The following is a 12,284-nucleotide window of genomic DNA, read 5'->3' as shown; positions in this document are numbered from 1 at the left end:
CCCATTCTATCTTCTCCTTCTGGGATTCCAATGACACATACGTTAGATGGTTTGGTATTGTCCTATACTTCTTGGATGCTCTGTTCTGGATTTTAAATTTTCACTTTTTTGCTTTGTGTTTAACTTTGGATCATTTCTATTGAATTATCCTTGAGTTTATTGATTCTTGGCTGTGTTTAGTCTACTGATGAGCCTGACCGTGCATTCTTCCGGCCTGTTACCATGTTTTTTATTTCCAGCATTTCCTTAACTCTTTCTTACAGTTTCCATCTTTTGGCCAGAGTCTGAGGACCCAGGATTCACAAATAGATTTTCCACTTATTTTCTCTAAACTTAGGGTTTCTCTTTTACAAAAAAAAAAAAAGTGGAATATATAATAATAACTAGCAGAATTGTTTTGAGGATCAAATGAGGTTCCTTGGGCAAGTCTCTTCTTTCCCTTCCCCCGGTCTGTGACTCTCATGAAAGGCTTGGACTGTGTCATTACTTTGGTCCTATTTAGTTCCTAATTGTATGACTCTGTGAAGCGAAGGGGACTTAACATTTACTGACAGCCTGTATTAATCTCATGTAGAACTTGAGAAGCAGATAAAAGTCACATTTAAAAAGTGCTTTTGCAAAACATTTTACTTTTGCCAGGTCTGTGTGGATTTTAATAGGAGGAAATAGGCAGCATTAAATCCAGTTGCCACTTGGTTAAATCTGTTAAAGAATCATTAAAATTTTTCAACTGTTGGGTTTCCTGACTCGTTTGAGATATTTTATGGTTCATAAAACATCTCACTTTCTTCTCCTGTGCCTACTTGAATTTAAAATTATTGGATTGGCTCCCAAATTTTGCAGGGTGAGAAAAAAACTCATGGAGGTTTTTGCTCTTTACTGACTAGTGCAAATGGATGACATTCTCGTCGGGTTTGGCTTTGCAGTCACAGACTTGGGTTCATATTCTGATTGCACAGCTGTGAAGCCTTGTGATCATTTCACTTCTGAGCCTTGATTTTCCGTATCTGTGAAATGGGGACGATATCTACATCAGAGAGCTGTTTTAAAGGTAGACTACACAATGTGTGTAAAGCTTTGAATGTAGTGCCTAGTCAGTAGTAATCAATAACTGATAGCATTAAAACAGTAGCTAAAATGAAATTTGCTACCATTAAGTCAAATTTTTAGTTAATATAAGGGGAAAGCCAAGTTTTATATTCTTTTTATTCCTCTTACTGGGAAGATCCACTTAGTAAAAGGATAGTTTAACAATAGGAAGAGGGTTAACTGAAAAGTGAGTGTTGATGAATAAGACTGATGGCCAAGAATTAGAGCTTTACCAGGTGGCAGGTGCTCACACCTAATCCTCAGAACAGCCCTGTGAAGTAAGCTGCCTCTGCTCTGAGGAGCTTTTCTTGATCTGATTGGTGGTGACCACCCCCCCTCCCTCCCTTGGGTTCTTCCACTCGGTACTATGTCACAGTCCTTTCCATATACTCCTCCCTCCTCTCCATTTCTCATCCCCACTTCTGTATTTGGCCCAGAAGTGGCCCACAGTAAGTTGAATTGAATTGCTGAGATATAGAATCCTCTTGGGTATTTTTCTGGTCAAGGCTGAAATTCCACTTTCTTTATGTTTTAGATGAAAATTAAAGCATTGAAAACCGAATGTTGGCCCCAGGCGAAAATACTAAGAAAATAGTTGTGGATAAAGAAATCAATCTGAGGTCCTCTGCCCCCCAATATATACTGCTTGCTAAGATAAACAAATAGGCTGTCTTAAAGTAGCTATTACTCTGGAAATTACCTTGGAGTAAATATTATGCATTTCAGAGAGGTGTCCACATTCTGTGTTTCTAAGTAATTTTACTGTAATGGGTATTATTCAAGATTGAAATTATTTAATACAGAGAAACATTTATTTATTCATACTGTGAGAAACTGTCATCCAAAACACAGCTCATAATATAGGCATTCAAGTTGAATAACAGGAATAACGTCAAATTATTTTTGCAGGTTTTTTTCTTGTCATAACAAACATATTCACAAAACTGCATTCCTGATCATAGATTTTTAGAGTTGGAAGGAACCTATGAGGTCCAATCTAATTCCTTCCTGCCACCCAGAGGTATAAAGCAATTTATCTCAAGTCATGCAGCTAACTAATGACAGAGCCAGGGAGAGAGCAGTGTCCCTTATCCATTTGCCATAATGCTACGTTCCCCTGGAAAAAGCTGCCTACTCACTCTTGGTTTTTAATGCTGGAGTCTTGGGGTGAGGTTTTTTTTTCCATGACTAACTAGTGTTCTTTGTTCTTGTGTGGGTGTCTGGGAGCCAGCTATCAAAAGTGGTGGAATGTTTTTTGTTGTGGTTGAACAACTGAACCGTGTAAGGCACTCAACAAGGAAAAGGCATTTATCTAGTCCCCACTTAAGGGGTCAGAAGGAAGTGGTTGGAGTTCAAACTCTCTGCCCTCAGTGTTGACAGGCAGGTATTTTAAGGTTGAGTTTCTTAATCTAAATTCCCTAAATGTTTATGAAAATTATGCAAATATATGCTTACCTCCCCAGAAATGCATCTGCAGCTTTCATCAAGTTATCAAAGGGTACATAATGAAAAACTCTTGTTTTTAGAGGGAGGCAAACGTAAGCAAACCGGGTTGAGGACTGGTTTCCCACTCTTAGACGCTACATTCTAATTATACTAGAGCGTTTCCTTATCTCCAGCCCCTTCCTCTGCACCCCTTCCCACTGGCAAGCCCTCCCCAGATGGCTTCCTGGATCTTGTCGTGGAAGCCACTGGAGGCTCAGCCTTCTTTTCGCAGGAGCTTTGCCCATAGGTTTCCCAAGGCTCCCTTCTCTCTCCCTCTGCTTTCAGGAGAGGGTATGAGACTCAGGGATTTTTGTTTGTTGAAAAGCTCAAGAGTGTTATTTCAGTTATTATATCGTGGTTAAAAGGAATTTGTGAGCTGACTTGAGAACCTAAGACAGTTGTTATAAGAAAAAAAATGTAAGTCGTGACCCGGGGCCCAGTTTGTTAGAGCATCATCCAAAAGGCTGTGGGATCCATTCTCAGGGCACATGCCTAGGTTTCGAGTTCGATCCCTGGTTGGGGCATGTGCGGGAAGCAGCCCATGGATGTTTCTCTTTTACTTTTTACCCCTCCCTCCCTCCCTCTCTCTCTTCCTCTCTAGACATATCAATGGGTGAAGATTGAGAAAAAAATATATAATTAGAATTCCAATCTAATACTTTGAAAATTAACTTTTATTTATTTTAATTTGTCTTTATTGTTGAAAGTATTACAGATGTTCCCCTTTTTTTCCCCATTAATCCCCCCACCCCTACCCTAAAGCAAATTAACTTTCAGAATGCCTCTAGTTCTTTAGTTAGGCAAACTCTGTGTTTCAAATAGAAACTGTTGGCATTTTCCAGAAAGAGAATGAAAATTTATGGATGGATGATGATTTCGGAGTTGCCCAGATCTGTCTGTAAAGTTGTCTTAATTTAGTTTTTTTTTTTTCCTCCCTGAATTTTATAAGACTTAGAAGAACCTACCTCTGAATAGGAATTCATTTTAATGGGCTTCCTTCCTAGGAAAGAACATATGGAAAGCACTTTCTAAATTTTTAAATCTAGCATCCAGACACACTAAGAAAAAGCTACCGCCAAAATTGAAGTTGGAAGAATTTGTTCATTTGTTTATTCATATGAAAAACACCATACTGCCCTGCAGGTGTGGCTCAGTAGTTGAGTGTCGACCTATGAACCAGGAAGTCACGGTTTGATTCCCAGGCAAGGCACATACCCAGGTTGTGGGTTCTATCACCAGTCGGGTGCATACAGGAGACAACTGATCAATGTTTCTCTCTCACATCCATCTTTTCTTTCTCTCGCCCTTCTTCTCTCTCTGAAATCAATAAAAACATTTTTTTAAGAGGAGATCTCGGTGTAAGCGGTAGGTTTGTGCTTTCCTAATTTTAACGACATTTAACATTTACCATTCCCTTATTTTATATTTTCAATTAGAGCTCCAAACGAGAATGGAAGCCCCTGGAGGATCGTAGCTGCACAGACCTACCATGGCTGCTGATTTTTCTCCTCTTCTGCATTGGGATGGTAAGGAAACTCACAGATGATAAGAACTTGAACTCATGATCCAGGGGAATGATGGGGAGTCGGTTTAAAGAGGGAGCCTGTTATTTATTTATTTATTTATTTATTTATTTATTTATTTTTCATTCCTCCTGATACTGCTCATATAACGAGGTCATAGGGTACCACCGAAGCAAGTTATTTTTCTGCCATACAATTTACTGGTACTCTCTGGTACCCCTCGGTTTGATCCCTGGTCTGGGCACATACAAAGAAACAACCATGGAATGCATAAATAAGTGAAACCGCAGTTCGATGTTTCTCTCTTTCCCGTCTTCTCTCTCTCTAAAAATCAATTTAAAAAAAATAGAAGCCATCAAAAATTAAGTGATCATTTCAGAAAGCCAGATTTTTGTTTTTTAAATCCTTACCTGAGGTGTTTTTTATTGATTTTTAGAGAAATGACAAGGGAGAGAGAAATATCAGTGTGAGAGAGAAACATCAATTGGTTGCCCCAACCAGGGATTGAACCCACAACCTTTTGGTGCCCGGGACAACCTCCAACCAATTGTGCTACGTGGCCAGGGCAGAAAGTCTGATCTTGGTGGGGTGGTGAACAGAGCACGGGCCATGGAGTCCAGGGTCCTGAGTATTTATCCAACCTGGTTATACAAACGTGACAGCTATTTTTGTGTCAGTTCATTTTCTTCTCATGTTCCTTTGTATAAAACTAGAGATTTTGCTAGATGGTATCTACAGTGCTTCTAGTTCTGACATTTTTTAGTTCTTCCTAAATGGGGTGGCTGGTTGCTCACTGCTCCTTCCTCCTTCTGCCCACACAGGCCCCTGCTGCCTGCTGTGTCTGCTGTAGTAAGTGGCATCTCTCAGTGGAGATCAAGGAACCTGGTGACTTTCCAATGGGTGTAGAGGTTGTAGGAGCAGAGTCCCTGGTGCCAAATGTGGGAATGTCCTTCTCCAAAGTGCAAACCCACTCTGCCCTGCGGTAATTTCTGATACAGGCTTCAAAAAAGATAGAAAACAGCTGCTTTAGAGCTAATGGATGTTTAGAGCTAGAAAAGACTTGGAAATCCTCATCTGGTCTGTCACCCTTAATTTGGCAGATTAAACACATCAGACCCAGAGATGGATATGACCATCCCGAGACAACACTGCTAGGGAACGGCAGAGCTGGGAACAGAGCCCCCGTCTCATAACTTCCAGGCCGGCGCTCCTTCTGCCGCCTGGTTCCTTCTTCCCCAAGGGGGCTGTGCAGACAGTACTCCTCTGTCTCCTAGTCTTCACAGCTCAAAACAAACACGCTATCTCGGGCAGCCCCTTGTCCACATATGCGTAGTGTTTTTAAACGCCCCCCCCCCCCCCCCACTTTTCCATACCTTTTCTAGAGATGCTTTGGGAAAATCTTATTCTGTGTGTCTCTGTAACTGCCCACCTCACAAATACCATTTGAGAATTACAGAACAACCCGAATCGTGGCTTCTAGGCCTAATTATAGGTGCCAGTTCTGGCCCTGACACAAGGAAAAGAAAGCAGTACATTTTAATGAGATGGAATAAATCCAGCAAAATTTTAAAAAATGATAGACAGCTCAGTTTCAGCAAACCTAGGATATTTAGAAAAGTCAGAAATACCACTTCCTAACTGAGGACTTCTAGTGTTCAAGAGTCCAGTTAGTTTAGTGGCGTGGCCACGGCAATGCAGCATGCATGAATATATGCACGGAGACTGTGGGGAAGAGTCTTTGCTAACAGGATGAGTCCACAGCTTGTCCCCACCCCCCGAATTTAACCCAGGGACAGAGAGCAGCTTAACCTTTCAAAATTAGGTTTATGAAAACATGTACCTGCCACCCAGGTAGATGTTTTGATTTTCTGAGCTAAAATAATTCAGGAAAGTGCAGTCATTAATGTTAACAGGCTGGCTTGGGAGTGACTTGTGAGCAAGGAGCTGTTTGTTTACTGAAATGGTTTAATGCAGTGGTAGTTAATATAATGTTGACTTTAGTGCGATGATAGTTAAGACCCACTGTGTGTACTTTTAAATGCAGGCATAGCGTTGTTTGTTTTGAAATGATTCTTTTAATGGATTACTACCTTCATCAAATTTGAGCTAACATCAAATTTTGCCATGTGAAACTAGAGAAATCTCCAAGTTCTGTTGCCCAACAGTAGTTCTCTTCTGAGTATTTATTTTATATGTGTGTTTTTTCTTTTGGATTTTATTCTGTTATTAATTTAAAGAGAAACAGTCCAACAACCATTGAGAATTAACTTATGCTAGAGGCTTTCCTATATGTATTTACCTCATTAAATTCTCCCAGTTATCCTGAGATAGGGTTATTCCCAGTTTACAGACAGGGAATAGCAAGGTTAAATATTAGTTTGTCTAAGAATATACTGACGGTAATAAATGGCAAAGATAGAACTGGAGCTTTTCTGCTCTGTTCTTTTCACATGTGGCCCAGCAGCTGCTTCTTTCAAAGTCTCCTTTCTCAGTCCTCCTGTGGCCTAATATTCAAACCATACCTTGTTCACTACCTTTACTTGGAGCTCTTTGCTCTCTCCTTGATGACTATGCTCCTGCTCTGAAATGTTTTAAGATCTTGCCATCTTTCACTCATCCTCTCCAATAAATATTTTTATTTATACATGCTCACTTTCTTTTCATCGATATTTGTACTTTTATTTCTTCCCTTTCAGGGTTTTTCCACACTTGTCTAGAACTTAGGGTATTTTTCAAAGTAAATTTCTATCAGTATTTCTTGCAAGCTGTCACCTTCCACATGAGCTTCCATCAGTATTTTGAAATTATTGGACATAGGTTGTGGGGTTACCCTGCTCTAAAAAAAATTACATGTCACATTGTACTTCTAAAGGTTTATTTTTTCATTAAAGTAGTAAAAAATGGTGCTCAACCTTAGTTGCACGTGAGAATCAGCTGGGATCTTTTAAAAAGTGCTCGTGCCGAGGCCCCACCTCAGTGATTTAATCTCTGTGATTCTTATGCTCAGCCAGGGTTGAGACCCCCTGACGTAGGCACTGATAAGCCACTGAAGAATTCTGAGCAAGAAATGATAAGATTGGGTTTAGGAAGATAGCCCTGGTGGGCAAAGTTAAAGATGCTTGTGCAGCCATTGTAAAGGAAGAAGGGATTCAGGCAGACCACTGTGCTGGCTGATGCAATAGTCCAGATAAGAGGTGAAAAACCGGAAATAAGAAGAGAAAAGAGAGATTTTAAAAGTAGAATTTGGAGTCATCAATATTGCAGGCAAGGAGAGAGAGATTAAAGATGACTAAGAGGCTCTTAATGTTAGAAGTTCAGGGTAGGGCTTTTTAGTTCAAGTCCTACATTATCTCATCGGTTCTCATAATACTTGTACTTTTTTAACTTTTATATTCATAGATATTTGTACTCCCCCCCCCCCCTTACTTTCAGGGTTTTTCCATACCTGTCTAGAACTTAGGGTATTTTTCAAAGTAAATTTCTATCAGTCTTCTTTCGAGCTGTCCCCTTCCACATGAACTTTCATCAGTATTTCAGGCTTCTGTACACATGAGGTAGCAAGAATGGGGTGGATAAACAAAGTGGTACTTTATTAGAAGCTGAGCAGACACCTGATTATTATATCCAATAAATACTCCATTGTAAAATGACTTGTGGAATAAAGTTTGGGCTAAGGGTCCTTCCCATCTTGGATGGTCTCACTTAATTCTGTCTCAGGGAGAAGAATATGTGAGGAGAGAAGAGGAGAGAAAAGAGTCAAGTCAGCCCAGATCAGCTTAACAGAAAAGACAGGAAAGAGCCCTGGCCAGTGGCTCGATTGGAGCATTGTCCCATACACAAAAGGTTTCGGGTTTGATTCCCGGTCAGGGCACATATTTAGGTTTCGGGTTCAATCCCTAGTGGAAAGCAAGCATGTCAAACTCGCAGCCCACAGTACTTGACACAGAAACATATTTCATTTTCAAAACTGCTCAGTGAAGTAGACATTATCATCATCATTCCCATTTTACAGGTAAGGAAACAGAGGCACCCAGCTGTGTTAAAGAGCTTGTCGAGATCACACAGGGGCAACACTGAACACAGGAGAGAGAGAGAGAAAGAAGGAGAGCCTTCGAGAGAGAATCCCTTTTGTTGCCTGGAACGGGGGACAAAAGAAAAAGTTGTTCAGAACATGGACCTGTAGGACACACGTCACCTGCCAGTAAAATGTGGTCCGATCAATATTTCAGACACTGAACAAATAGTCGAGCAACACCGCTTCCTCTGGTGTAGAGCTAGGAAGCTGGGGCGCGGCCAGGAGCTGTGGAGAGAGAACTGACACAGCCTCTCACTCCTCTCTGACACGTGCAGTCTGGTGAATAGGGATGCTCCAAAAGGAGAGGGGGTATATGCAGGAAAGGGAAGTGGTTTGGCGCAATGAGAGGATGGCTTCGGCACATAAAATGTCTGGGTAAGGAGAAGCAATTGGAAATGCAGAGTTGGCATTTGGGGCAGTGATCTGGACTACAGCTGATGTAGGCGACATCATTGCAGAGTTTGTCCCTCCAGACTGCTCTTGAGGATCTTTTCCGTTCTATAGCCTGGGTCTGGTTCCCAGAGCTCGGGGTTTCTACCTCATTGACTGTTGTTGAGAGCAGCACAGAGCGAGAGACTCAGACTCACCGCAGTGTTTTGTCACCTGTGTGATGGTCTGTGCTTTGCCAGGAACATGGAATAGGAAGAACAGCATGCCCAAAACTACCTTAGACTACCTGATCCAGATGATTACCTACTTTCTGTTAAATCCTCTGTTGTTTGTTTGTTTGTTTTTCTTTAAAAAATGTTTTAAAAATTATGGTAAAATATGCATAACAAGACTTATATAATGTATATTTTAAAGTACACAGTTTTGTTAAATCCATTTTAACTTTTTAAGCATACAGTTTAGTTAAATCCATTTTGATTTTAGTCTACTCTTGTTTTTTTACTTCCTTGGTCACTGTTGTGGACCAAATGGATTTATACTTACTTCTCTCTGCAAGTATACCCTGAAAGCATTTACTTTGTACCTACTTTCCCATAGAATCATAAAATTGTGGAAGCAGAAAAGGCTTTTGAGATTAATGTAGTCCAATCATTGTTACAGGTGAGGTTGGAAACTGAGGCTCAGAGAATTGAAAGTGACTTGCCCAAGATCATGAGTATTTGCAGCAGAGCTGGGTTCAGTCCCTGGTAGTCCTTGTGTTGTTTTGCTTGTTTGTTTGCTTTGCTTAAGCTGCTCACAAAACTGAGCTCCCTGATTTTGCTCCCTCACCACCCTATTATCTTCTTCTCTTTTGAGACATTTCAGGTTTTCTCGGGTATACTTTCTTGTATTAAAGCCCTTTTGTACCTTGCATGAAATCTTTCATTTGTATGTGTGTACTTAACAAATGTTTATCGAGTGGATATTTCCTAACTTCCCATCATTATTGTCTTCCACTCGCCTCTTAGAGTAATGCATCCTACTTAACTTTAAAGAAATCTAGCAGGTTGGCAGAAATTTTAACTCAACTCTTTTTTTAGTTTGTTTGCATGAGCAATAGTTCTGCATCGGGCATTCTAATCCTACCCTGTCTGCTGGGTCTAAAAGTCTTCCTTGTCTCAGTGTTCTCGGGAGCAACAGGCCAAATATTGCTCCCAGGTTTGACAAACTGGCTGTCAGGAGACTGATGCTAAACATTGGTTGAGATATAGTATTAGAAGGGTTGGAGGTGGGGGGGAAGGAAGAACCTGGATATAATTTAATTAATTTCTGGGAAAGGGCTGTAAGCATAAGTCTTTTTTCCTCTCTTTTTATTTTGAAACATTTTGCCATATTCATACGTCATACTCCCTCTACCCCTCATGTTTTTGTTGACCTTTTTGTTTCAAAACTAACCTAAGGCTTTCTACCTTTCCATTGCACTGTCAAGGCTACACGTGTGAACTTCAACATGCTTGTGAAATAAAATATGCCTGTTATTTTGACTAATCATGAATGAAACTAAGCAGAAGCTCTTACGTCGAGCTAAACCTTGAGATATTAAGGGAAAATGAGCACCGTTTATGATCTAGCAAATTGTCTTTCTCCTACTTAGCAATAGGCACTTATTAGTCTCCAGATCTTCCCTGAGACCCACCCTCCCTGTATGCCTCCATCTGATTTGAGGCACTTCTTGTTTGTCATTAGAAGTGTCTGCTCCTCCTCTCTCTCTCAAGAGCAGTTCTGAAAGCACTTCAGTAACTCCGTCACTTTTAGATGTTAGCCATGGTTTTCTCTTCCTTACTAATAGGCTTGCTTTCTCTCTGTGATTGCTCCCGATTGTCGTAGGATAAAAGCTTTCCTCATCTCTCTTATCATTTGCTTTATGAATGTGATTTCCTTCTGTTGAGTGCTTGCTCCCACCCTACCCCCTCCCTCTATGAAGGCATTACATTACTGTGTTCTGTAAAGCTTCTCGCACTATTTTAATTTCATGTACGATATTAGCTTTCTCATCTGAAACTATATTGTTTCCCGTATGTGGATTTCAGGATCTCTTTTTAAAAGAGGTTGTTTTTTTAATTATATTTGGCCTCGTTCCCCATTATCAATGCTTGTACCATATGGGAAGTCCCTGGGATAACCATCATGGTTTCTTTCTAGCTTATTATCTCACTCCTCTCCTTCCTTCCTCCCTCCCCTGAAGCTTCTCACCCTCTCTACTCGAATGCTTTTGGGAGCTACATGGCCGATAAGAAAATACGTTAGTGCTCCATTTTACCATATATTTGTGCCATTTATCACTTATACTCTGATTAAAAAACAAACAAACGCAAACCCACAAAACCCACATGTCCAACGGTACTATTAAAAATAGAAGGGGAAATCACAAATCATTTAAAGGAATCTGGAGAAACCAAGATGGCGGCATAGGTTAAACACCTAACCTACAGCCGGGCACAACAATATCAAAAACACAACTAAAAGTCAAAACGGACATCATCCAGAACCACAGGAAAGCTGGCTGACTGAAATGCCCACAATTAGAAGGAAAAAGAAAACCACAAGGAAAATCAGAGAAGCCGTAAAAGCTTGAGGTATGGAGACACAGGCGGAGACACGAGCCCGCGAGCGTGCGGGGAAGACGGAGCCGGAGAGGAAGGGGCGGCTGACGGCCTGGCTGGCGTTCGCTGGCGGGAAGGAGATAAAAGCGCCAGATTGTGCTGAACCCCAGCTCCGACTGCACTGAACCCCATTTCCCGGCGAAACCCTGGGAAGCTGGGCTCATGCTGGGGGAGTCTGAGCTGTGGGACGGAGACACAGAGGAGCTGCGCCGGAGCCGCGCATGGGAATGCGCGCAGAGGAGGGTCTGTTGCCTGTGCCGCTGGATTGCCCTAGCGGGAAGGAGACAAAAGCTCCGGACTGTGCTGAATCCCTAGTTCCAACTGCACTGAACCCCAGTTCCGGGAAAGACCTGGGGAAACCAGGCTCATACTGGGGAAAACTGGGCTGTGGGGCAGAGATGCAGAGAGGCGGCGAAGAACAGAGCACCGGAGGCGCGCAGGGGATTGTGCGCGGAGGATGGGCTGTTGACTGTGCCGCTGAGTCGCCCTGGAGGGAAGGAGACAAAAGCGCCAGACTGAGGTGAGCCCCAATTCTGACTACACGGAAACCCAGTTCCGGGAGAGAATCTGGGAATCCAGATTCATTGGGGGAGAGACTAGACTGTTTGGCAGCGCGCGAAACTCCAGGGCACTTTTCTCTCAGAGGTGTTTGCTGGGAGTACGGAGGGACACAGGAACCTCATAGGGCGGGGCTGACAGGAAGCCAAGGCGGTAGGCTCCGCCCTGTAACTCCGCCCCATCCAAGCTGAACACAGAGGCTTTTACAATTTTGCAAGTCTAGTTGAATGGGGCTGTCTCCCGGCATAGACACAGCTGATCCTCACAGCCAATTGGGCCGGAGGTCACATCCTCCCAGTGTACCAACAGCAATCAAGGCTTAACAACACCAAGACTTTGCACTCAGCCCACAAAGGGGGATATCAAGAGCGACCACCTAGGGAGATTGGGGAAGCTGAGCGATAGGGAGGCAGCCAAAAGGGGAAGGCACCGAAACAGGTCACGAATATAAGGGATGCTGTAATTCCTGCTGAGGGGCCACAGGCAGTAGCTGACCTACACTACATTGGAGACCCAGAAATG

At 42.2% G+C, this 12,284-nt stretch overlaps 1 protein-coding gene across 2 annotated transcripts in view; it reads left to right on the top strand.

Annotated features, from left to right (window-relative positions):
- Nucleotides 1-12,284, top strand: part of SLC44A1 (solute carrier family 44 member 1) — a 123,030-nt gene that overhangs the window by 38,376 nt on the left and 72,370 nt on the right. For both annotated transcript variants that reach the window (XM_079790449.1, XM_079790448.1), the window contains exon 2: nt 4,011-4,100. In XM_079790449.1, the coding sequence (XP_079646575.1) occupies nt 4,011-4,100 (90 nt within the window). The remainder of the gene's footprint in view (nt 1-4,010; nt 4,101-12,284) is intronic.

This window comes from Cnephaeus nilssonii (assembly GCF_951640355.1).
Source record: "Cnephaeus nilssonii genome assembly, chromosome: 14".
NCBI classification, from domain to species: Eukaryota; Metazoa; Chordata; class Mammalia; order Chiroptera; family Vespertilionidae; genus Cnephaeus; species Cnephaeus nilssonii.
Note: the sequence above shows the minus strand (reverse complement) of the source record. Positions and strands in the feature narration are given on the sequence as shown.